This window comes from Ambystoma mexicanum, chromosome 6p (genome assembly GCF_040938575.1).
Source record: "Ambystoma mexicanum isolate Mex_15411 chromosome 6p, UKY_AmexF1_1, whole genome shotgun sequence".
In the NCBI taxonomy this organism is placed as follows: Eukaryota; Metazoa; Chordata; class Amphibia; order Caudata; family Ambystomatidae; genus Ambystoma; species Ambystoma mexicanum.
In genome coordinates, this window is record NC_090935.1 from 416,864,163 (window position 1) to 416,891,676 (window position 27,514).

Consider the following 27,514-nt stretch of genomic DNA (forward strand, 5'->3'; position numbering starts at 1 on the left):
GAACTGAATGGGGTAGATGAGCAATTACGTAAGACAGTCCGGAAACATTGGGAACTGATGGGCATTGCAACGTTGGGGGATGTGTGGCAGGAGGGGAAGATGGTAGAGTTCAACACACTGGTAGATGACACCGGCTTACACTGGGGACGATATATCAGAAGATAAAACACCTGGCCAATGATGGTGTTGGAAAGCCAGTCTGACTGTCGTGGAAACGTTTTATGTGTCGGGCGGAGGCCATGAGATCTCCCGAATTTATGAACTACTGGTGTCCAGAGTGAGAAAGGAGGTGAGCCAGTTGCGACTGGATCGGGAGGAGGAAGCCGGCCAACCTATGAGCAATGGGCTGTGGGGGAGGGTACAGAGATGCCACAAAAATGTACAGGAACGCGAGGTTGCAACAAATCAAGTTATAGATTACCCACAGAGCATATATGACCCCTCAGAAGATTTCAAGGTTTAAGAACGCAGGAACACAATAATGTCCTAAATGTGGGGAGGTGAACACGGTATTGGTACATATGTTCTGGGCATGTCCTGAAATAAGGAGATTCTGGAGGGAGATAGCCCACCTCATGGCGGAGAAAGAGATGAGGCTGTATGTGGAATCTCCGTGGTGGTGCAGGGTGGTTCCCCACACCGCATAAGTTAAATCACGTGAGTAAACTCAAAGACCTGGCTTACATACTGGAAAAGTGCAGAATAGCCATGAGCTGGAAAGCCAGCAGTAGTCCAAAAGCTGAAGTGTGGTGGCACAACCTTTGTATATGGGCAGATGCAGAAACGGACGACTGTGTCGACTGCCAGTCGCTCACTGCGAAGGCCTTGCGGGAACGCAAGAAGAAGCTGTCGGTAGGCCGGGTGTCTAAGCCCCGGAAGTAGAGGTCTGCGGGGCTTTCGACCGATGACTCGAGGGGTGACTCTCTGCATTGTCGTCGGAAGTCCGGTGGGTCTCCTTCCAGGAGTCGGTCGCGCCATTCCTCCGCCTCTTCTAGGCATTCCAGGAAGCGCCGGCATAGGTCGCCTTCCCCGTCCTCTTCCGAGGACTCCGCCAGTCAGCGGGTCGCGTATCCCTCCATGCAGCGACACCGGAGGAATGGGCTTCCTTCGGGAAGCAGATGCTAGCGATTCTAGAATCGCAGGGCACCGGTCCGTCCGCGCCTCCGAGTGGGGTCGGTCGGCACCGGTCGAGAGACACCGCCCGTACGCCTTCTGGCTCGGGTGGTCGGCACGGCTCGCGGGAGATGTCCCACTCGGACAAGGGTAGCCGTTCTCGCCATGCCCGTTCCAGGTCCCGGTCCTCGACGCGCTCGAGACTGCGTGATCCTGTGCCGTCTCCGAAGAAGACGTAGACGCCTGTGGCGCCGAGGTAGTCGACGATTTCTCTCGAGGTTCCGTCTTCGAGGGGGTCTTCGACACCATCGGCGCCCAGGTTGTCGAGAGACACGCTTGAAGCTCCGGCTTCGAGGACTGTCGACGCCGCAGATGCTGGAGGCGTTGCAGCTGACGTCGACACCGATTTGCTCGCGTTTACGCCTTTTCTGTCGACGCCGGCGCCGACTCGTTCGGCGCCCTCGACACCTTTCGAGGGGATGGTGTCGGAGGGGCCCCGTGGCACAGGGTTTGCCCCTAAAAAGGCTATGGCTAAGGTCCGGCACTGCTTTGGTCCGCAGAGGTCTTCCTCTCCTCGCCTGGAGTACATTTCAGAGGGTGATGAAGGCTCTGATGGCGGCCTGGTTCCGGTTACGGTTCCAGATTACCTTATCTCGGACCATAGCCAGTTTGATGACTTGAGGCAGTCACTGCATGATGCCAGTGGACTGGACACCTCTCCGGAGGTGGAGTTTTGTCGGCCGGAGCATGGCACCCATGCCGATTCGTCATATCGGCGCCTTATGTCTCAGGATACCGAGTACTTGGGTTGGTCAGCTCCCCCAGGGGAGTTCGTTCAGGATGATCTCACGGACATCCTTGATCTCGGTCCACCCACTGACCCGGTTTTGCCTTTTCATATGGCTCTGCAGAGAAGGATGGCGGCTTGGACTGCTTCGGAGAGTCTCCCGGCAGTGGGCAAGTCTTTGTCGCGAAAATACCGTCCAGCCAGTAGCGACCCCTGCTACTTGTCTAGGCACCCCACCCCGGAGAGTTTGGTGGTGCAGGCGGCTACGGCCCCGGCAAAGCAGGCGTCGTATCCTACCATCCCTCCGGATAAGGACGACAAACGTTTTGACGGCTGGGCGAAGAAAGTGTTTTCTTCTGGGGGTATGGCGCTTCAGGCGGCCAACTCCATATGTGCCTTTTCTTGTTTCACACACACTCTGTGGAACTGTGTTGCATTAGCGGCTGATCATATTCCCGAAGGGGACGAACGGGATGGTTTCCTTGCTATGGTTCAGGATGGCAAAGATGCCATGTGTGAGGCCGTTCAGTCGGGTTTGGACTTGGCGGATTGTGTCAGCCGGTCCATGGCGGCGATCACCATAATGCGCAGGTTTGCGTGGTTGCGGAAGTCTGGGTTCGCTCCTGATGTGCAGTCCCGGCTCCTCAACATGCCCTTTGACGGTGAACATCTTTTTGGCAGCAAGGCTGACGAGAGCCTTGAGAGGTTGCAGACCTCCAAAGCTGCAGCAAAGTCGTTGGGCGCTGCAGTTCGCCAACCTCTGCCTTTTCGTCCTAGGGGACAGCAATGGTGGGGAGGTTCCTTTTGTTATTACTCGTCCTTCAGTAAAGCGAGAGGAGCTAGCAGTCAAAGAGGCCATCGTAAGAGTGCCAGAGGTGGAAACAAAGATACTCGAGGTGCCAAGGCCGCTCGGGCAGTTGCCACTTTGCCCTCAGGCAACGCCGCAGCCGCTACCACTCAGTCATGAGGCCAGGTCCCATGGTTCGCCGGTTGGGGGAAGGCTGGCTCAGCATCTTGTAGAGTGGCAAGCCGTTACTTCGGATGTGTGGGTTCTGGAGATCATAACCCACGGCTACTGTCTTCCTTTTCGGCAGAGGCCTCACGACAATCCACCAGGGAACCTCTCTTTGAAGAGTCCGGATCCGCTCCTTGCGCAGGAAATTCAAGCCCTGCTGGAGAAAGGCGCCATAGAACTGGTGCCTGTAGCGGAGAGGAACAAGGGATGGTATTCCCCTTATTTTTTTATTTCAAAGAAAGACAGGGGGATTGAGACCCATCATGGACTTGCGCGGTTTGAACAAACTCCTCAGGAAGGACAAGTTCAAGATGGTGACTCTTTCTCAAGGCCTCCAGGCCCTTCAACTTCAGGACTGGTTGGTGTCTCTCGACCTCAAGGATGCTTACTTCCATGTGCCGATCCATCCCAAGCACAAGAAGTACCTGAGGTTCGCGGTTGGTGACTCGGACTTTCAGTTTCGGGTCCTGCCGTTCGGATCGACCTCCGCCCAAGGGTTTTCACCAAGCTCATGGTGATGGTGGCAGCGCATCTCAGGAAAGGGGGGATTCACGTCTACCCCTACCTGGACGATTGGTTGATCAGGGGGAGCTCTCCCGAGCAAGTCCTGGATCATCTGTCCGTCACCTGCCACTCCCTTCATAGGCTGCGCTTCTCCCTCAATTTAAAGAAGTCCCATTTGACACCAACGCAGCGGCTCCAGTATATCAGAGCAGTGCTCGACACGTCCCTGGGGCAGTGTTTTCCTCCTCAGGTGAGGGCTCTTCACATTCAGCAGATGGTGCACAAGTTTCAGTTTGCCCAGAATCTCCCAGCGTCCGAATTCTTGAGACTGCTCGGCCTCATCGCATCCTGCATTCTTCTGGTGCCAGAGGCTCGTCTGCGTATTAGACCTTTGCAGTGGACACTCAAGCTCCAGTGGTCTCAGTCCTCCGGCAGGCTGTCGGACCCTGTTCAGGTGCTGCCCTCGGTTGCTCGGGACCTTATGTGGTGGGCCGTTGAGGGCAATCTGATGAAAGGGGCCCCATTTTGGCTGACCTGGCCGGAGGTGACGATCGTGACAGACGCATTTCTCACGGGATGGGGAGCTCATGCCAACGGGTTGACAGTCAGCGGTCGTTGGTCTCCGTCGGAGTCCAGACTCCATATCAATCTGTTGGAGCTGAGGGCCGTCAGGCTAGCCCTGAAGGCTCTTCTGCCGACTGTGCGCGTAAAGAGTGTCCTGATTCTAACGGACAACACGGTGGCCATGCACTACCTCAACAAAAAGGGGGGGGGCAGGGTCACTTCCGCTGTGCAGGGAGGCGATGCAGCTCGAGTTCTGGGCCATCCAGCAGGAAGTTTCGATCTCGGCGGTTCATCTGGCCGGAGACGACAACGAGACGGTGGACGCTCTGAGCAGGCAGAGCACGATCTCTGACGAGTGGGAGCTGGCTCAGGAGATTCTCCTGGAGATCTTTGCCCTTTGGGGGACCCCTCAAGTGGATCTCTTCGCCTCCAGTGTCAACTGGAAGTGCGAGGTTTTGCTTGCGGGAATTTCCTCCAAAAGGAGCCTTAGGAGACACGTTCGTGGTGGAGTGGTAATTCCCACTGCTGTACGCGTTTCCTCCAGTCCCTGTCATCCCGCAAGTGCTGCGGAGGTTACGGCGGTTCGGTTCCCGGATGATCCTCATTGCTCCGGCGTGGGCCCGGAGGACGTGGTACCCGGACCTTCTAGACTTGTCCATCTGCCCTCCACATCGTCTTCCCTACCGAGACGATCTGCTCTGACGGGAGGGGGAGGGGTCAGGTTCTCCATCCAGAGGTCAGATCCCTCAATCTTCACGCTTCGCTTCTAAAAGGTTGAGGTATAAGGATTGGGACCTCCCTGAAGATGTGATGGAGGTGTTGCTCTCGGCCAGGAGGCCGGCAACTAAGTCTCTGTACCGTTGCCGTTGGAGAAAGTTCTGCGACTGGTGCAGAGTTCAGAATGTAGATCCTTTTGAATGTGACATTCCCATGGTTCTGTCGTTTTTGCTTTCTTTGGCCCACAGGGGCTTGCAAGTGGGTACCATTAAAGATTACCTGGCGGCGCTGTCCATATTTAAGTGCTCGTCTGAAGAGTGTTCCTATTTCAAAATTCCTTTAATTTTTCAGTTTCTGAAAGGGCTCACTAATGTGTTCCCTCTGTCACCTTTTCTGGTGCCAGTCTGGGATTTGAACCTTGTTAAGTTTCTGATGGGTGCTCCGTTTGAGCCTTTACATTCTTGCTCTTTGAGGTTGTTAACTCTGAAAACTGTGTTTTTGGTTGCGGTTACTTCCGCTCGCAGAGTGAGTGAGTTACAGGCACTTTCAGTTAAGCCACCCTTGACTGTGTTTCACAAGGACAGGGTTGTCCTTAGAGTTCCTCCTTTTCTTCCGAAGGTGGTTTCGGAATTTCATTTGAGCCAGAAGGTTGTTCTTCCGGCGTTCTATCCTCCTCCACATCCTGGTAAGGAAGAGGAGAGGCTCCATAGGCTTGATCCTCGGAGAGCATTGAGCTTTTATATTTCACGCATGTCCCGGGTCAGAGTGGACGATCAACTTTTCATTGGTTACGCTGGAAAGCGTTTGGGACAAGCTGTGACGAAACAGACTTTGTCTCGTTGGATTATTTTAGCTATCTCCGAGTGTTACCGCTTGGTGGGTAAGGACCCTCCGGCTGGCTTGCGGGCCCTTTCTACCAGAGGAGTGGCTGCGTCTACTGCCCTGCAGAGGGGAGTTCCTATTCGTCACATCTGTGATGCAGCCTCCTGGGCTACAGTACATACTTTTGTACGTCTGATTCCATCAGAGGGAAGATCTGGCCTTTGGCAAGGCAGTTCTCTATTCCGCAATTTGATTGGGCATGCTAAATTTGTATTCTAAATTCTTTCCCACCTCCTTGCTTGGTACTGCTTTTGGAGTCTGTAATAGATATGGAATACGTCAGAGGACCCAATCCCCTCGAAGAACAAGTTACTCTCTTACCTGGTAACGTTCTTTCGATGGGATGGTCCGATGACGTATTCCATATCGCTCCCTCCCTGCCTTCCCCGATGCAGAATTTCTTTTGCGATTGCAGCTTGCGTTCCGCAAGGCCTTGTGTGTCTGACTGGCAGAATATTGGTGGCACACGTTCTGGGAAAAAACTATAACTGAGGCTATGGGCGTTGTGCGTCCTACTTATCACATCGGGTGACGTCGGCCATCGGAGGAGGTCCTCGGACGGCGCATCAACGTCATCGACGCAGGACGCAGACGCCAAAGATTTTCCGAAGCAGCACAACTGTGGACATTACCCGTCATAGATATGGAATACGTCGTCGGACCATCCCATCGAAAGAACGTTACCAGGTAAGAAAGTAACTTGTTCTTTTATGTGGAGTGCTTCGGGCGGCCTACTAGCCCCTTATCCTACATTCTCATGTAACAGTTTGTATATAATCCTCGGTGCTTAAAATGGCTGGAGGCAGTGGTTTAAGTTTCCTACCATTGTGCTTTTCTACTGCAGCTGAATCCTCAGCTGTAGTACAGCACCCATGGGTGACTATTTTGTCAAAATGGCCTGGTCTTTTTTCAACATTTTCTGTTTGAGGTCTTTTTTTGGGTTTTACTCTGCGCGTTGAACCAGGTTTGCGCCCTTTGTTCATTTTGCCTTTGTGGGGCTTCCATCCTGAAACCTGGCCTCTGGCTTCACTGTGTCTGGACAGGCAGGATGTGAGGGAGGTTCACTAAACTCCCCCGTCCTTTGTCTCTAGGAATGCCTGAAGGCCTGAAGTCCTGATTGGCTGGCTGTCTTTTAAGGACAGCCACCCTTGTTAGGCAAAGCTTGTATGTACTACACACAACTCTGACTACAGGTATAGGAAACCCAACCTTTGGTATAAGCTTGTACTACAGTTTTGGTAGCGTGTTGAGCAGCCAGGCTGATCTCATGAGGGGTCAATGTGAGCTGTAGGGGAGTTATACAAATTCACAGTGACAAGTATTCAAATAAACTCTTACAAACAAGGGGTCTCATTATGACCCGGGGGGTAAGGAATTACTGGTACGGGCACCGGCACCGGTAATCCCTTACCGCCCTATTACGATTTCCCTTTGCAGCTCCTCCCTTCGTTAAGGACGGGACCCCCAAAGGGTCTTTGGTGCAATTTGTGGTACCGTTATTAGCGCCTTCCCCCATTCCCATTGAGCCCTATGGGGGCTCAAATGGGAGTGGGGAGGGGCCCTGGTGAATGGGGAATTACCGCCCCCGCGAACCTTGGAATGGGGCGGTAATGGCTCCATTCACCAGGGCAGAGTCGGTAAGGATTTGGAGGCAGCCATGACGCTAGTAGCGCCATGGTTACCTCCAAACTCCTAATGAGGCCCAACGTTTCTTGAATAAACAATATTTATTTATCAGTCCGTTAGAATAAGCCACCTTCAGAAGAGAGCAATATAAAAAGTAACACACAAATACACTTCAATATTGTACACTGTTAGTTTCTAAATCGGTAAAGACCCTTTTGGGATAGCCCACAGACACAACCTACACCGTCAGGTGACTTCAATAGCTAGGGTGCTGGGGACATTAATATCTTACTGTTGGCATTTAGAATACTGTTATAAGTTGGTAAAAGGAAAAGGTTATTAAAACAAGAGACCACAAATATTCTTAAGCAGGCAAATACTTTTGGATCCCATAAGAGTCATTCAGTACAACAGGCTAAGTCAAAGTCAATGGGCAAAAGTCTTATATAGGATGAAGCACTTCTGGTAGATAAGTAGAAAGAGTCTTTGCACAATGTTTTAGAAGTCTTTGAAGAAAAGAAGAATCAAATGTAGGGCCACAAGCTGATTACACTTGTGAGAAGTAGAAGGTGCAAGCAACTCTACAGTGAGAGGTACGTTCTGTCTTGGGGACAAGAGGGAGGACTTCTGGGGACTCCTGCACTGCAACGGGACGGTGACCACTCGCAGCCGGCAATCTTCAAATCAGTGGCTGTTCAGTGTTTCAGCTCCTCACGTCTACCCCAAATAGCAACACTGTGGTTCCTTGCTGTGGAGATGGGCTTTCCTTGCTGCTGGTGTCCCGCACTTTGGAGTTGATTGGTCGTCCTTGCAGGGGCTTCTCTGTCGATACGAATTTGGAGTTTCAGCACAGCAGCAGGTGTCCTCTTCAAGTTCTTCAGTTCCTTCATCCAGCGGTCGACTCTGCCTTGCACGCCAAAAGCCTAGTCTTTTATTCAGTTCTCTCCCATTCATTCCAGCCTAGCTGTCAGTCACCCAGCAGAGTGACTGTCCTTGCCGAACAGTCACACGGCCAATCACCACAGAGGGCATTTGGGTCTCCTAGGAGACTAAGCTTCACTTGTGAATCCTGCCAAAGGCAAAGCGAACAATGTGACCAAACCTGGTTTGGCGTGCAGAGTAAATCTCAAGAAGGACCTTTCCACAACAAAAAAAGACTGGGGCCATTTTGATAAAAATGGCACCTTTTGGGGGCTTTACTGCAGCTGCGAACGCAGCCCGTGGTAAATACACACCACAATGGTTAAAACGAAACCACTGCCACCAGCCTTTCAGTGAGAAAAGGGTAACATAAAAATGCTACATGAGAAGCTAGACAAAGAGGATACTAGGTAACCCCTCCAGCACCCTATTGTAAGATAGTGTGTGCTGGGTCTAGAAACTTACAAATGTAAGTAAAGTCAATTTCACTTTACTGCTCTGGGAAACGGTAGTTTATCGGAGAAAAGTTAATTAAACCTTTGAAAATCTGAAAGACTTCCTGTGACACTGCACTGAAGGTTCTGTGACGCAGTGTAAAATATGATGCCTATGGAGTTTGTCAGACTCCACAACCAAAAGAAACACAGTTAGTTCATAATCACAATAAAATACATGAGAGAGTGGGGAAGAAAAAGGTCTCACTCTCTCCAGGTTAAAAAAATCAAGTCCTCAAAATCTAGCAAAGTTGCTGGGGGTGTCTAAGGTGGAGGGAATTAGCACATTTCTGAGAATTCTCCCTAACAACCCTGCTGTGTGATTGACAGCCTAGGCTGTGCATGGACAGGAGAAACCTTAAGACTAGGGTTTTGGGACTAGTCTGAGTCAACCACTGGGAGGGACACCCGATGAAGAAACTGTGAACGAAGCATCCTCCTGGACCTTTGAATTGCCCAGTGAAGCCCTGCTGCTGTGCTGCAACTCCGTTTTCTGATCGGCAAGAGAAGCTCCGGAAGGGACAACTTCTTCCCTTGGGTTAGTAGGACTAATTAACCCAGAGACAAACTCCACTGGACCATCTTTCCTGATTGGCTGTACTTCTTTACTTCTTTGCTGCTGTAAGAACCGAGTGCCAGGGGTCTAGAAATCCAGTAGTTGAGTGAAATGTCTGCAATCCGGCCAGAAGCTCCAGGAGTCTCTTAAGGACCCTCCAGACTCAGGATGACCAGAGTTAGTCCCCTCATCAGAGTACAGGACTCAAGGAGTGAAGGAAGCCCAACCGGTATCCGAGATCCGCTGTGGTGCTGTTTACCGCCCGCTGAAACCGCAAAGTGCTGCTGATCCAAAAAGAGCCAGTAGCTGCTGACGACCTCCAAATTGCTGCCGCAGGAATTCTCCAGGTGTCCTCCCTCTTGTCCCCACGACTGAGACTGATGAACCCAGGATCTGCATCGCTGCCACTGGACAGAATCCAGCTGGACAACTCTTCAAACCAGAGTTGGTGTAGACTTGGGGTACTTATCTCAGTGTCTTTAGCTGTGCTCTTCTCAGTTGAGACTTGCATTGGCTACTTTTGTTGATGTTGATTCCAACTCTGCTTTTCACAAGTGTAACAGCATGTGGCCCTACAAGTTATTTCTAAAAAACTCTCTCACTTTGCAAGACTTTTCTTAACTAAGAAGTGCCTCAGCTCCATGGACTGCGCTGCAATTGACTTTGGTTGTTCTGGCTTCCTGCAGACGACTCTTGTCCATTGACTTTGATATTTCTGTCCCTCCATAGGTGGTAACTTGTTTTTAGACTGTTATTGCTGGGAATGGCTTGTCTAGACTTCATTGGAAGATTCAAGTATACTCACATGCCCTGAAAACCTGTTTAACCTTTTGAATCTGCAAAGTAGAACTAGTGATCTATAAATGCCATTACTGTCTTTGTGAATAAAGTCGCCTCTGGGTGTAGGAAGTGTGTAAAAAGCATCTCTAAAGAGTATCCACTAAACTTATGCTGATTCTGGATAAGTATTTTAAAGTATATTTGATTGTTACATATCTTGCACTTCTTAAAGACCGCTTATTTAAAAATTGATGTTGAATAACTAACTGAAACCTTGGTTGTAAGTGTTACTTGGTTATATTTGTGAATTTCATTGCTATAGCTCTACAGCTCACATTTACCGCTCTAGAGACATGCCTGGCTCCTCAATCACACTACCAACTTGTGTAGTACAGACCTATACCAAAAGGTGGATTACCTAATACCAAGCAGATAAGTGTTGTGTAGTCTGTGTTACTACATCAATTCTTAACTAACAAGGACTTGCACCAATCTATATTTCCCATATCGTAAGGCACAAAAATGTTAATATCCATGCCTGACTGCTAGGCGGATATTTGTTAATGCACCTGAAAAACTACAGGTAATGGAAGTCAAAGGGCCATGGTTGAATTTACCGGCAGTAGAGCATAATTGTCACCTGTGCAAAGGAGAAGGTGACAATCTTTTTGACACATACTCGCCTCTTGCAGCAGTATGATTAAGATTTATGCTAAACATTACATGCACCTTGCTGACAGTTTGGATATACAGGGTGAACATTTTCTGCTGAATGGTCTATCAAGCTGTATAGTATGTCAAGGTCCTTAACGTATGGCGGGCCTTTGAATAAGATATGCCGACGAGAAGTGATTTACAGTCCCAACTAACGTTTGGTGGTCAGTTATTGTTACAAAGAAACAATATGCTACACACTGTTATTGTGGATATTGGGTAATCTATAAATTTAGCAGTGACATACTTGTTTTTATTTGGTACTCACTTTGCCACAGGTTTATTAACTATGTTTGAATTTGACATTTTATTGATGTAGCTTTTTTATTCATGGTTTTAGTAGTTACCTTCTATTTTTCTTTTCTGTTTTTCTTTTGTAATTCGAAATGAACTAGAACACAATGATAAAAAACAATATTGATTACTTTTCCAATTTTGTGCATTGAAAAGGCAAACGAATAAAGATATCTGACCTAAAGAGCTATGGGTTTACTTTAATGAGAGGAACATGAGATTATCTGAGTGTCGGTTACCTCGCAGCCTGGTGAGAAGAGCAACTTACATGCATAAAACTGTTAACTTTGTTACCTGCCGGTATTCCTCTCTTGCACGTTCTATGGTTTCTCAAGTTCTTTTCCTTCTTAAGAATGTAATGTGTTTATTATTGGGGAGAGTTGAATGTTCAGTCAGCTGACACATGGGTATGTAGTGCGGATGTGCACATTTTATGGAAACTTAATTCTTTTTTAAAAGTAGCAGCACCGTTACTGAAGCAGTTACTACTGTCACTAGATTGAGAAAACACAATTTGATAATTGTAGAGCACTTCTGGCCTAAGGCTTGCAAGGTAATCGTAAAGTAACATTTCTATTCTGGTGAGATGGGGGATCCTGAACTGAATTTGTTACCAGACTTCTGTCATCTTAATTTGTTTGTAATAATATCTGACACTGCTTCAATTACAGGCGAAAAACCGTTCCAGTGTCCAAACTGTCACGAGCGCTTTGCTAGAAATAGTACACTGAAATGCCACTTGACAGCCTGTCAATCCGGAATAGGTGCAAAGAAAGGAAGGAAAAAACTTTATGAATGCCAGGTATGAAGTAGCATTTCTTTTTTATAATCTGCTCCAATGAGTGATAACTGACCTAGGAAAGTAATTTAAATTAGCAGTGTTGATGTTGTACTGTTTGATTATGACTTGACTAAACGGAAACAAAACGAGTGTGGCGTCCTCGCCACCTCCATCACTCTGGAAGATGCAGCCCACGGTGAGTTTAGCCCCCAGATGGCCCCACAACCATTTCAAACACTGTAAAAGTGGCTGAAAATGGCTTTTAGCGCGCTCGGCGCTCCAGTCCCCTTCCCCCCTCCCACCCTCCTTCCCCCAGCCCAATCCTGCCTCCCAACCCTCCCCCGGCACCCTGATTGGTCTCTTGGCCACATATCATAAACCCTCCTAGGGCAGCCCTCTGCGGCTAAGGGCCCCAAGGCCAAGGCCGGCTCCTACATTGGCGGCTCCAAGATGTGTCTGCAGGTGTCCGCAGGGGAAGCCAGTGAAATCGGCAGTCAACAGACACCAACAAAAACTGTGAGTGTGGCATGGGTGGGGAGTGGTGCAATTACTCTACTCCAGAAAACCATTGCCACTCTATCTTACCTCCCAATGACAGAGTGCCATAATATTAGCATGTCCACACTTACCTAAAATTGTGAATATTAGCATGTCCACACTTACCTAAAATTGTGAACATTAGCCTGCGTCGCATCCAGATAGGTTTTGATTGAAGGATAGCATGCCTGCGCCCAGATGAAACTTGAAGGTTAGCATATGCCACACTTAGAACTGTGAACACCAGCCTGCGCAGCTCCTAGATAAGATTGTGAATGTTAGCATACCCACACCTAGCTAGAACTCTGAACATTGACCTGCGCCGCTTCTAGATGACACTGTGAAGGCCAACAAGTGCCACACTCTGTTAGCATGCTAAAGGTCAGGTAACCCACTAACCAATATAACCTCAAACTCTGCATACTTCTCACTCAAAAACTCACACAACCATCTCTCGCACCACAAGCCGCATGCACTTCACAACACTGCAACAACACATAAGCCGGAACAACAGCACACGCGGACTGACACCGATCCAATACCTGCACCAATGCTCAGTATCTGGTGTATTCCGAGCTGAAGCTGCCAACAGAACACCACTCCTCTCACTATCCTACTCCCTCTTCACCTTACTAACCCATCCCACCTTCTCGTTTACAGATCCGCCAGAGCGCCTGGGGACCTATTCCGTTGGTGACGGTGCGCGATACAAATACCTTTAACATTTAACTTTTGTCCTAATTGTTATAGATTTAAAAATCAAGATAACCTTGTATGATTCGGGATTCTGGAAAGAGGCATATTAGAACACACCCATCATTGCGGAAAGACTTTCTAAGAACTTTCTTCTTCATGCCCAGTTTATGTTCAACAAGCATTGTCTCCATTGCACATTTTAGCTCCATCACATTCACCATCACAGGATAATCTCTGAATGTTATCAGTTATTTGAACAAGACCTGAATACCTATTTTGAGATTTCTTTTTGCCATCTGATGGTTTTTATTTCTCGACTGGAAGGCATGCTTTTTGTGTACTGCTTTTATTTAATTTCTGATGCCACCCTTGGCTTTACTTATTTCTTCAGGAATCCAGTTTTGACTTTATTTATGTCGGACTCATTTCTCCAAGACTACACTTAATTATAATTTGAATTTAGCGAGAATAAGTTAACACATTCATCATGTTCATATAGAACTGCCAACTTTTATTCTCTTATCAAAATGTGCACTGGTTACCTGTGACAAGAATTTGTATGCAAATCAAGAAAATTGAAATGGCCTTAAAGGGGTCCCCACAGAAAGTGGGTATGTCGATCAAGGGAATTGCACGCATTTGGTCATATGGAGCTCTAGAAGTGGCAAATACTGTACTACTAGACTTTAAGTGCATGCCAAGCCTTAGAATATTCCATATTTGCTGCAGGACACCCTATATTCAGTTTGGCTTAATCTCTTTATCTTGATTTGACTTACATTTTTGGAAAACATGCGCATGTCCCAATGAAGTTAAGGTTGGTGTGCGTTCAGACCAGGTCAACATTGGCAATTTTGCAGAGTCAAGAACATTTTATGGGAAAAACTTATGATGCCATGTCATTCCTCAGGGTTAGGAATGTAACCCTTCAACATCTGCATTGCCGTTATTTATCCCAACCAACTAGTATCTGCGTTACCATTAGTCGTCATGATCAAGGTCCCTTTTCATGCCATAGTTTTGTGACCCATTCATTCAAAGTACTTCCCTGAATGAAGCTGCAATTTGAAACATGCTTCAGCAATAGGGTGTGGGGAAGGAGTGTTAATGGGGTAGGTGAAACCCCCAAACATGGGTTGCTTGCTCCTAGTGTGTGGAAAATCACATTTAATTGATGCATACCTACTTTTACCTGGCTCTGTTTGCCACGTAGAAGTCCTAATGTTTTCAGCCTTATTCAGATATGTTCTCCAAAATATTTATATGCTGGAGCAAAGTCAAAGGGTACTCAATCTGTTTTTGACCATTCCATTTATTCTGAGCCTACAATGCACTGCTGTATGTGCTGCCCATTTCAGCGTTCCCCGTTATCACGTTTCTCAACTCAAATAAGGAGTAACGATGGAAGATTCCCTATCCTCTCCCATGCCTTCCAAAATTATCCGACAGTGAGGGGCAGGGCAGCGCTCATTTCTCCAAGAAAATCCCCATACCCTCTCATTGCTTGTACCTCAACTTGATGTGAGTTTACAGGATGCAAAGGGTTGAATTGGGTCTGGTTTACCAGCCCCCGATAATCCTGCTTTCCACCTTTGCCCTACCTGGCAATCCTGCTACCCACCTTTGCACATACTCAATCAGAATGGTAGGGGATACAAGAGCAGAGGCTGGAAGATCCAAGTATTCAAGAGCATCTGCAGCGTTCCAAGTGCCAGATGGAGTTACCAATGAATGATTTCAGACCCAAATAACCGGACAGAATATGTCAAAATACTACTTTATTATCAGCTCAGATAGAGCAGGGAGACCTGTTGAGCGATTGTACCTCACACTCTATATTTTGATTACAGAAGGGTATTCTACTTTGATGTACGTCGCTATGACGTCATCCTACGTAGCAAATAGTAAAAACCTATTGAAAGGAGGGATTGGTTAAAGGAACATATATACTTCTGTTTCATTTGTGTTAGTAACATAATTGGCTGTTTCCTATCGGGTAGGCACAACTTGGACTACGTATAATACAGATTAATAGCAGAATAATAGCAATGGATTGGCCCCGGCAACAATGTATGGTACACTGCCTGATGGGCCCTCCATTCCTTCCCAACCTTGAACATTCGGCTCGCTAGCAGCATGTGAGCAAAACGAAACCCAGGTGCAGGGAGCAACGTAAGACCACTGCCCACTCTGGTCAATTACTCTACCGTCTCTCATCTGTTAGTCCCTAAGCCAATGTTTCTTCTTTATAGTTGACCTTGCGGACTGTTCTTTTCCTTGGGACTTTTAAGGGAATATAGGTACATCGCTATTTTCATTTGGAGCATAATGAATAAGCCTTGTTTTCCAGCCTGGCACGACGTAAACCATGATTCTGTCCATTTTGACCTTTTATTTAGTGCTATTTAAATAAGCTGGGTGCTGTTACTCCTCTGAAGACTTGGTTGCTTTATCTTGCATATGATTTCGGCACCTTTAATTGTTCAATACTTGGCTCTTGCAAATGTTTTCTGTTTCACTTAATCGAAGAGAAATATGGCCTGCACATGAGCTTATCATCTTTGACTCCCCTTGTACCTTGCAGTTTGCCTCTTGATATGGCATCCTTGAGCCCAAGCCAAACTGACATTTTTTTTTTCTTCGCTTCGCACAAAGCTGTTTCCAGCGCCTGTCAGCTCTGCTGGTCTGGTCTCGCCCCTTCAGGCTTTTCAGCTCACGTTTATATGAAACAGACGTCCATCTTTCCATCATGGCTGCTTTATCCGAGTTATATTTTCTCCTGCAGCAAGCTTCTATATGTCATCTACCTTGCATTTCTGCATATATACCTGTGCTGATTCTCTTCTTAGTGTGTATGATTTCTTCACATTTGCATACATGTTTCTCTGGTTACTTCAATTACATCCTCATTTATTGAGTATTTTTCATATTGTTTCAGTGCGCCCTAGTGTCTTCTCTTCATGACGTCACTTTAATCTGGTCTGGTTTCACTTATAGCTCTTCTATGCTCAGTGGTGTATGCAGACATCCTTCCACCACATTCGTGCGAGCGTACATTTGATACGGTTGTCAAAGTGCAAAACCTCGCTATCTGTGTTAATGGGACAATACCTGGTGTCGCACATAGTGCTCTCTTGCTGTGCTTCCAGTATGACATAGGTGACGGGGGCGGGCACTAGAGATGACCTGTACATCTGCCTCTCTACATTTACCCCTCATTCTCAACCACATACTCGAGTTTCTTAACACTTTGGTTTCTTTGGAACCCATATCTTCGTCACCCCCTTCAGGTCACCTGCGTTCTTTATGTGCTTGTTCATACTCCAGGTCATATGGCAACACTCCCCAGTTGGTTGACCGAATACCCAACGTCCTACATAGTTATGTTAATGTTAAAGGATATTTGTGCCGAGTGGTGCTCTGGCGCCTCTGAAAAGGGGTGAGGGTGTTAGTGGGAATAAGCTGGGAAAAGTACAAGAGTGTGTTGATGTGCTGTTGGCAGCCTCTACCCGGTTAACATAAGTTGGCTGGGCTGTTGTGCGAGTCTGTGTGATTGTCTTGTTGTTGGAGTGTAGTGAAGTTCGTGCAGGTTGTTGTGCTATAGGGTGTGGTTGTACTGAAAAGAGGTCAAAGCCAAAAAAGCACTCCCTTGGCGACCGCTTATTATAATTTTTCTAAATAATGAACTAGTATTGAGAAACTGTTGTCAGCATGAGTAATCCCCAATGGTTGTGTGGCTGCTACACAAAATCACTATGAGAAGAATAAGGAATTGGGAAAAGCTTACTCAAATGCGCCAACATTATGTGTAAAATGGTTCACAGGTGAGTCAGTCTTCAATAATATTTTTCAATTCTTATTTATTTTCCAAACTGCAATTTAATTGTATAAACAAATCAGTGTTGAAATCATATAGTGTTGACCTCATATATGTTCTTCAATCCAAATATACAAATAATATTTCGCCTGTGTTAGATTCACACCTTATGTCAAATGAGTCTGTTATATTTAGATTGTGGTATAGTACTGTTTCTGTTTGTGCGCGCTATTTTTATAGTTAGCGATGCCAATCGCATCTAAACATATCTTCGGTTTGACAACCTCCTACAAGCTTATCATGGCAGTGTAGGACTCTACAAATTGAAAAGACCCCAAAAAAGGTAAGAAACTTGTTTTTTTATGGCAAATAAGCATTAAACTTATCTCCAAGCCTCAAAACTTTAACTTTAACATTTCTTCAATTCCACCATCAGCCGTTTTCAAATAAAACGGTAAAATGTCGTTTTTTTCTCTTCCTTTAGTAACTTTTTGGCACACTAATAGCCTGAGAGTTTAAGCAACAGTGATAAAGAAAAACTTTTTCAAAATAAGAATAATAGGATACCAAGTACAATTATTTTCATCTATTGGAAATAAAAATAAACAATTGGGGTGAGGCTAATTATCTCATTCTATATGCACATAGAAATTGTCAAATCATTTGAATTACAAAAAGCTCAAAATGTATATCATTTTTACACATAAGGTTGTGGTTGTGTTTGGTTAGAGTTTGAGAGGTGTATGCAGAGGGGTGAAACTGTTAGTGGATTGGTTAATGCCATTGCAACTCCCACCAAGTGTGGCACATGCTAGCATTCACGCTCCGATCTAGATGCGGCACAAGCTAATGTTCACGATCCCATCTAGTTGCGGTGCATGCTAATGTTCATAAACCTATCTAGATGCAACACAGGCTAATGTTCACGATTGCGTCTAGATGTGGCACATATCAATATTCATAATTTCATATAGGTGTGGCACATGTGAACATTCACAATCTTATCTCGATGCAACGCAGGCTAGTGTGGCATATGCTAGCATTCGCAATTCCATCTAGTGAGAAGTATGCAGAAGATTTGAGCTTTTTGGTTAGTGGCTTATATGACCTTTAACATGCTAACATTCACAACTGAAGTGTGTGGCATTCTAGCAGTCATAATTCCATCCACGCGTGGCGCTGGCTAACCTTCACAGTCCTATCTAGATGTGGCAGAGGTTAATGTTCACGATTCTAGCTAAGTGTGGCACATGCCGATATTCACAATTCCATCTAAGTGTGGCAGATGCTAACATTCATATTTCTATCTGTATGTGGCAGATGCTAACAATCACAATCCCATCTAGATGCGACGCAGGTCAATGTTTATGATTACATCTAGGTGTGGCACATACTAATATTCCCAGTGCCATTTAAGTGTGGCGCATGCTTACATTCACAATCCTATCTAGATGCGGCGCAGCATAATGCTCACATTTTTATATAGGTGCGGCGCTTGTTAACTATCATTATGCAGTCTAATTATGGAATTGGCGAACCTTCTCAATCCTATCTAGATACGACGCAGGCTAATGTTTACAGAGTAAGTGCAGGATATGCTAACTTTGAAATTCCTTCTGAGTGTGGCACAATGCTAGTTATCACAGTTCAGCGGTAGGGTAATTTAGAGTGACAGGGTTTTCAGGAGTGGAGTAATGGCTCCACTCCCCACTCACCCCACACTTAATATTGGTGGCTGAAGGCTGGTCGATGGCTTCCCCTGCTGACACCTGCAGACACTTTCTGGAGCCACCAATGTGGGAGCCGCCCTTTGCCTTGGGGCCCTTAGCCGCAAGGGCTGCCATGGGAAGGTCAGGTATGACTATCAGTTAGCCAATCAGGGGTGGGTGTGCGGTTGGAGGATGACGAAACCAGTCGGGAGGTAGAGAGGGGATGAGGGTGCAGTCGGGGCAGGGAAACATTTTTAAATTAGCAGAAAGGGCCCAAAGCAGTCCCAGGGGGGTCTTCACACTCACCTGGAAGGTACACACAAAGTGGCGAGTATGATCCTTGGGGTAATAAAACTTTGTTCCTGGTGATCACGGATGGTGCTTTCAGTCTGTATGTGTTCGACAGTCTCAGCATTAGCATTGATCATTCTCTTCATCCCAATAGCTTTCTTTGCAGAATTCTTACATTGTACTATAAATATTCTTACAAGGCAGAATCCCAGCAATACTAACACTAGTATTGCTCCAAGCAACTTGGAGGCATTCACCAGCCAGGTTGGAACCCATGAAAACAGTGACGAGAAAATCATCCTCTTAAGTCTCATCTACCACTTCTTCCATTTTCATATGCAGGGTCGACAGCATAGATATTGCCTCTGTCAGGGTTCATTTTTCTCCATCATGGGCAGGTTTGTATGTATGTACAATAGGAAGGCTCGATCTTGACACATATGCCAGCTTCCATTGCTGTAATGAAGTCCAACACACACCTGTTTGGAGCGACATCAGTCTGATAGCCCTCCATTCTTTTTGAATCGCATTAAAGCCTTTTGTCATGTTTGTAACAGCTTCCATCTGGTTATTTGTAACTATTTGGCATTCACTGCATTCTGGATTCCTGGCATGAATATTGCTGTAAATATCACTGCTGTTTTACTGAATAGTTTATGCACTGAGCACTTCTCCTTGAGCAATACATCACCTATCCCTTACTCATCCCTCTGCACTTGCATGTTCTGAACACTCACAAGGCATAGTAGGTTAGTCTCCCCCTCCCTATTACTCTTATGATTTGTTTGTATTTATTAATTCAATTTATTTTTCTTTGTTGTTATTCATTGTCTACCTTCCTCTGCCCCCATCCTGTTGCCCTGTGGGCGCTCAAACAGTTTTGTTAAATGTATAAGCACCTAACAAGTGACCAATAAATAAGATAAATATTTGATTACCAATAGATTGTTCCTTGTGCCCATCTAGAATATTTATGGAACTGCTGCAAAAGTTTCTTCGTTTAATGTTCAAAGTGTCTTTATTCCAGTAAGTCTTTGTTTTGCTTCTGGCTAGCCAATCTCGTCCTCATCCGTGCAGCTTCTTCTCTTGCTTCACTGTCAACTATGCCGGAGGGGTAGAGGGGCGGGGCTCTCTCCTCTGTACGGCTTTGTCATTCAAATACAAGCAGGCTAAGTTTGTGCAGTAAGATTGACCCCCCTCTACCAGGTATGGTCCTTCAAAGTGGGGCTTGTTCCAAGTGCACACAAAGCTTCTCCCGAGCACTTGGTACCCTGGATACAAACTAGGATTTTTCAGTACTTCACTAGGATCAACTGTTTGGCTATCTTCATCAATCATCTTCAACCTTTCACTCCAATTTCTGATCGGTTGAGAAATAAAAGAAACACTAGTGGTCATATTTGTTAAATGATCATGCATTTTGTAACCTGATGTTTTTGCTACACTGTGGGCATCAGTTTTCTAATTGAGTGGGAGTAGCTAAAGGTACTTTCATGTAGCGTCTTGTCACCAACTCATGAGGTCAAGTGGTAATCTGAGCCAGGCTGATTTCTTAATGCAAATAATGCAAGGGGTAGACAATGAAGCCATCCCTTCTTCAAAGTCATTTTGGCTTTCCTTTCTTTGAGAATTCAATTTAATCTCTTGCATATTCCATTCTCCTATGGTTGATGGGGCAGAGGAAAACTTATGCTTTATACCTAAATAAATGAGTGACTTGTTCAAATAGCTAATTCACAAAATGCGGCCCATTATCATTCCTTGGACTTCGCACACACCCCATCTCGGAAACCCCTAGCGTACGAAAAACGTGGCAGCACATGTCGCTTCGGGGTGCATACATGGACCTGTCTCAATCCATCCGGAAAAGGGACACACTACTTGCATATATCTATAAATGTATGTTTGTAACATATGCACATAATCTATATGTAGATACCGACAAGGCCATTTGGTCTGGCATTGCTTCTTTCACTGTTCTCAAAGTGTGCCCTGCTGTGAATTTCTGGCACACAATGCAGTTCACAATAAACTCTGCCACATGTTCTATTCTAATCTACTGTATTTGTAGCAGCAACACTCCCTAGTCATGTGTGTGGGGTAGTGAAGCTGCTCCAGCACCACCTTCAATAATGCTGGAGGCATAACTGGCATTTCAGTGGTGTCCTGACTCAATAAAGCGTCTGTGGAGGACCCCCTTCTTTCCCATAAGACTTGCTCTTCTTGTGGTGCTCGACCTTGTAACGCAATTAACGGTAAAATGGATAACATATTAAAACCTTCCTGCACCATCATACATCGTCCTGGCATTTTCTTAATACTTTCTACTTCAGAATCAGAAATATTTGGGAAATATGCTGTCCTATTGGCTTCAATATCTGCAGCTTTTTATTACTGTGAGAAATCATGTCTGCTTACTATTGGCTACACACATAACCATGGCGATAGCCAATGGGAGCTTTAGTGCCTTCATGAGTTTACCCAATAGGGATGCATGTTGCACTGGTGTGCTGTCTGGGCGGAGGAATCCCCTCCTTTTCCAGCGTGACAATCCGGCGTGTACAGTTGACATGACATAGTCAGAGTACATGGTCACTTCCTCATCCTCGTATCTTTGAAGTGCAGAGATCAACACCACTAATTCTGCAGCCTATCTTGAACAATGTGAAGGCATTCTCGCACTTGTCAACACTTCATATTCACCACTCCAGTTAGATTCACTACTGCCGTTCCTGTATGCCGTTCTCCAGTCATTTTGTCAGGTTTCGAAGAACTATCAATAAATAGATTTCCCCTTCCTCCAAGACCATTTTCTCTAACATGGGCAATATCATCCTAGAATTTGGTATACATTGTGTAGTCGTGTACATAATCCTCCTTCCCTACTAGTTCTGCTAAGGACGTTGCTGGTTTCACTACTCTACATCTAACAATTTTGATTGTTGGGTTTGAAATAATTAATTGCCTCATATCCTGATGCTCTTTGTGTAGTCCATGTACCTTTGGGTTTCTCTAAAAGGCAAATAAGGAATGCTCTACAAATATTGTCATTGAGCACCCCATTGTAATACTTGCAGCTTTTTCAGTTGCGAAAGCAGCAGCAGCCAACGCGTGTTCAAGTTCCTTCATTACTGGGTCTAAAATCCCACTATAAAGCTAATGCTTTATGTCCATGCCCTAATGTTGTTTTTTGTGTGAGGACTGCTGTCATTACTCATCTACTTGAGTGAGCGAATAGATAAAACTCTTTGTTATGATCTGGAATTCCTAACACAGGGGCTGTACAGATTGTTCTTTTTGATGCCTCAAATCCTTTAGCCATCTCATCTGTCCATATCTTACTTTTGCCTACCTGTGCTTCCGCAAGTCCTTTTAAAAGTGGTCAAATATATGTACTGTGATCCAAAACCCAGGCCCTGCAATAATTACATAGGCCTAAGAATTGTTGCATTTCTTTCACTGTGTCTGGTGTTTTCATGATTGCTTCTGATCTATCAGGTGTCACTTTTCTCCCTTCTTGAGAGATTAGCTGTCGTATGTACAGGGCATGTTCCTGGCAATATTACAACTTATTGTCTACTTTAATCCTTTTTCTGCTATATGGCCATTAGTTGAACTGAGCCTTTTCTGCACTTTTCTTCTGTCTTGCTGTACACTACTAGATCTACGGACTGAATTATTCTCTTGGGTTGTATGTTTCCCCAGCTCCATCTGTAGCACCCTGGTAAAGATTGAGGGGACTTGCAGTACCCTTCAGGCAATCTTATGTTTCCAGAAATGATTTCTATATGAAAACAAGGTCAAATCCTGAGTGTGCTCCTGAAGGGGAATTTAGAAAAAGGTGTCCTTTAAATCTATTACTGTAAAATACTTGGCTGTACCTGAAATATTGCATAATATCATAGATGGATTCGGAACCAGAGCAATCTCTGCTTTGATTGTATTGTTTAGGGGACGGAGAACCTGAATAAATCTCCATGCGGCCCCTCACACCCCCACCTCCTGTTGATTTCTTCCCTAGGTACACAGCCGTGTTACAGGGCTCACCATTAGTTCCCGTTGTTGATTCATTTGAGGTTGGTACTGCGGGTTCTCCAGCATGGGGTCTGGCATTGATTCATATGCTTAGGAATATTCCCTGTCGTCCTGCTGGGAATCCTCGGTAAAGAAAAAAATCAGTTTGTTTCATTTCTGAACTTTCTTTCTCCTAATAACCAATCGGTGAGCTCTGGATCATACTGCCTCCAGCCAATGACTGCCCTCTACCTAGGCCTCTCCTCTGGCAGCCATCTTCAGATTTTTAATGCACGTTCGTGTTAAGAGTCATCGTGCTTGGCTCTTAATTAGTTTTTTTGCTTTTTGAAAGTTTTCTCTATTTTTGTCAATCATGCCTTTTGCTCCATCGATCATCCTTCCGATTAACGGGGACCCGTTTTTCGGATTCTTCAGTGCCCCTTAAGGGCGAATTTTGCAGAGTTTGTTCGTGGAGGCATCCAGAATATTCTTCAGGCCTACGCTGCGTGGATCACAACGGACGAGAAGGATTCCACTGCCCTTTCCAAGATTTGTACCGACTGCGGCTTGCAGAATGTTTTCAAGGAGGACAAACAGTCCCAGTGCCTTCACTGCCTGTACCCATTGCGCAAGGAAGAAGATTGTGCATTTTGCCGTGAACTCTCTACTCGCACGTTGAAGAATCGGCGTAAGTGGCTGAATGAGTGGCTGCAGACCAAGGCCTCTGCACTGGGTGGGTCCCAGGAGCATGCCTCTCCCGGGCCCAGGAAAGCTGAGCGGGCTTCTAAGTCCTTTGAGGACAGCCCTCCCACAGGGGTCCAACAAAAGGCTAAGCACGCAAGTCCGATACCGTCATGAGCACCGTTGTACAGGGGCCCCTCGGCGGACAGAGTGCATTCTGCATCTCCTGCAGCATCATTCTCCTGCCAACGGTCCGGATCTTCATCCAAGAGGAAGTCTGATCACCCGGTCAAGCTTAAGGTGGCATCGGAGACGATCAGGGAGAAGGAAGGCTCCGAAGGAGCAGGACAAGCAGGATAAATGATAGTGCCATCCAAGAATTGACCAAGGATGCGAGGAAAGTAGACAACCTGCTGGAAACTCTGGCTGTGGCTGCACAAAATCTGGAGCTTCAGGTGGAAGACTTGGAGAATTGGTTGAGAAGGGCAAACATTAGAGGTAAATCGTTACCAGAGATCATTCCGGATCAAGAACTGTCCCAATCGTTAAGAGAGATTTGTAGACCTACTAAACACTGAGTCGGACAAAGACATGCAATTTGACAGTCGACAGGGTGGGACCGCGAAGACTGGAGCCAGGATCAAGACAGCTTGATGTGTTGGTGGTCTTCCATAATTATGCTGTTAAGGAGAAGGTTCTGGAGAAGGCGAGAAGGGCCGCACACATCACCTACAATGGCCACGAAATGTTTCTATGCCAGGGCTTGGTGCAGATAACGCTAATCAAAAGGTGCCTTATGGGCCCAGTTCTGTCCTATCTACGGTCTCAGCAAATCCGCTATTGATGGTACCACCCGTTCGGCTTGTCCTTTGTCTGGCAGGGCTCCCGCCACAAGATCACGACCCGCGACCAGGGAATGGCCTTGTTGGGTCTGGAGGATCAGACCTCTGCCCCCCCCCCGGTGGTGGTAGCAGCTTAGCCTGTCGGACACAAACCATGGGAGTGGTCTACGATCAGGCCGAAGCGAGCGAGGAAGGGAGACCAGGGCCCCGAGCCCAGGAAATCCAACAACACAGCAGTCAGGAAGGCCCTGTGGGGGCGGGTTGTGCCTCCAACGGAACGTAAAGGAATAAAAGATGCAAATGGCCCAAAACGAGCCCGGGGAGGGCACCAGCATATGTTGAACTGTAATTGGTTGCGGGCGGTTCATTAGAGGTGTTACAGGGAGGGGGGGGGTCGAGGTCTTGGAATGGGATTGGGAAATCCTGCGTGGGGTGTTTCTGGGTTAGTTATGGAATCCGTTTCTCGTATGGGCTTCACGAGGGGGGATTGGTGCCAGCCATATTCGCCTGGAAAGGGGGGGGGGTGGTGGTGGTTGGTGGGGGCGAGGGGGCCGGGAACATTCAAGGTTGAAGATCAGAGGGCCCAACTAGTGGGCCACGGATTGAGTGCTCACAGCAAGGGGCGAACGACGTGGGGATCAGGGTGTCCTATTGGGTCAAAAGGGAGCCTCACACATTTTCCAAATGGCTAGTATAGATGTTTTGAAATTGCTTTCATTAAATGTGAACGGGCTCAATTTCCAGGTTATGAGGAAAAAGGTGGAGAGATTTCTCAGGCAGGAACAACCCCATGTAGCTACTCTGCAGGAGACCCATGTGCAGACTAGGGCTATCCACAGGATAAAATTCTGGGGATACTCACGAGTACTTCAGGCAACAGAAACTAGCAAAAAAGGTGGGAGTCTTGGTTGCCTTGAAGGACAGGCGGGCTTGACCTGACCATCAAGGACATGCAGAAGGATAACCAAGGAAGGTACCTAGCAGTGGTACTTGAGAGGAAGGCCGAGTCCTACACGGTAGCAACCCTGTATGCACCCAATCAGGCTCAGGACTCCTTTATTCAAAACATCCTCACCCGGCTGGGGAAATTTGCCAAGGCTAATATCCTACTAACAGGAGACTTCAATTTAGCGTGGAACCCCTGGAAGGATAGGAGTTCCACCTCTTGGGAAGCACGGGGGGGGGGGTCCATCCGGGGACCTGGTGAAGAAGATGCAAGACCTGGCCTTGGTTGATGCATGGGGTGAACTCTATGGCGACACTGTGGGATATACTTTCTAATCACATGCACACAGGTCACACTCATGTATAGATTACGTCTGGCTTTCAAAACCACTGGTGGGAAGAGCTATAGCCTTGGAAGTAGAGGCGATTTACCCTTGCAGACCACACTCCACTTACCCTTTCATTAGCTAGACCGAAGGGGCCCCCAGGGATTTGGAAATGGAGGTACCCGACCTCACTGTTCAAGGACCCAATGCTGGTTAAGGAGATAGAGGGGGAATTAGTGGATTATACCAACCATAACTGGGATGACACGACCCCTCAAATTTGGTGGGACGCCCTCAAGGCTACAATAAGAGGGAGGATCATAGCAATTAAGGCCAGAAGAGAACGGGAGATGAAACTGGAGGAGCAACAACTAGAAAGACTCAAGGATGTCATGGCTCGTATGGGCAGTAGACTGTCAGCAGCCATTAAAAAGGAATATAGGGCAGTGAGAGGACATCTGAACCTTATACAAACAAGGGCGGCCAAGCGTAATCTCCTCTGGCTGTGTCAAAGGTTCTATATTAAGGGCAACAAGGCGGACAGTCTACTGGCCAGAAAGCTTAGGAAGGAGGCAGGTGACAAAAGAATCCTAAAAATAAAGGGGGAGAGAGGCGTCCTCCTTACCAAGAATACCGACATTGAGGGAGAATTCTGCAAATTTTACTCTGACCTTTATAGATCAGGTGAACCTACAAGTGCATATCAGGAGGCCCATATACGCGAAGCAGGTTGTCAGATTTTCGCAAGACGATAGGGATGCACTGGAAGTTGAGATTTCCACGGACAAGGTCAGAAGGGTTATTAACAACCTACCGTCCAGTAAAGCCCCAAGCCCTGATGGGATTGTTTCTGAATTTTATAAGACACATAAAGAAGTTTTAATCCCTTTTCTTACCAAACGGTTTAATTGCAAAAATCCGACAGTTTGCGCATCCTACCGTCCAATAGCTTTAATAAACATAGATGCCAAAATTCATACCAAGGTATTAGCCAAGCGCCTGGAATCGATCCTCCCCAAATTAATTCATTGTGACCAGTTATTAGAGGCAGGCAAACATCGGACAACGTGAGAAGACTGGCACACCTGGCGATCGACGCTGAGAAGGCTTTTGATCGGGTTGAGTGGGGGTTTCTGTTTGCTGCAATGGGAGGAATGGGGTTCGGCCCGGGATTCATTTTGCGGGTAAGGGCAAATTACCAAAACCTTGTAATCCGGCTAGCAATAAACTGCCAAATATCAGCCCCTGTTCGGGTAGGGATGGGCACTAAGCAGGGCTGCCCGATCTCCCTGCTCCTCTCCGCCCTACATCTAGAACCGTTCCTGGAGACGGTGAGAGCAACTGAAGATATAGAGGGAGTTCCGTTTGGAGGCGAGGTTCACAAGGTCGCTGCCTTCGCAGACGACATGATTTTGTCACTGACCCAACCGGTCACCTCCTTGCAAGCAGTGGCGAGGTAATTGAATAGTTTTGGCCAAGTTGCTGGGCTAAAAATCAATGCCCACAAATCTGAAGTGCTCCCTCTCTCCCTGACATCTTGCGAGGTCCAGGACCTCAGGAAGGCTTATAATTACAGATGGGTTGACACTTCAATAAAGTACTTGGGAATCTATCTGACCAAGACCACCAGGGATTTATACAAGGCAAACTACCCACCGCTCCTTCAGAAGGTGAAATCAAAATTGGTGGATTGGGGGTCCCTCGCAATTTCGTGGTTGGGTAGAATCAACACCTTGAAATGGCGATCTTGCCCCTGCTTCTATATCATTTCTCGGCCCTTCCGGTCAGAGTCCCGGCGACTTTCTTCAGGACTCTCCAAAGAATAACCAGTCATTTTGTCTGGAACCGAAAGCGTCCGAGGGTAGCGGCTTCCCTCATGAAAGCTCTGTCAGACCGGGGTGATGTTGG

At 46.7% G+C, this 27,514-nt stretch overlaps 1 protein-coding gene across 8 annotated transcripts in view; it reads left to right on the top strand.

Annotated features, from left to right (window-relative positions):
• The window catches only part of ZNF131 (zinc finger protein 131), a 190,919-nt gene that overhangs the window by 155,857 nt on the left and 7,548 nt on the right, over positions 1-27,514 (top strand). For all 8 annotated transcript variants that reach the window (XM_069627219.1, XM_069627216.1, XM_069627215.1 and 5 more), the window contains one exon: positions 11,639-11,769. In XM_069627219.1, coding sequence (XP_069483320.1) covers positions 11,639-11,769 — 131 coding nt within the window. The remainder of the gene's footprint in view (positions 1-11,638; positions 11,770-27,514) is intronic.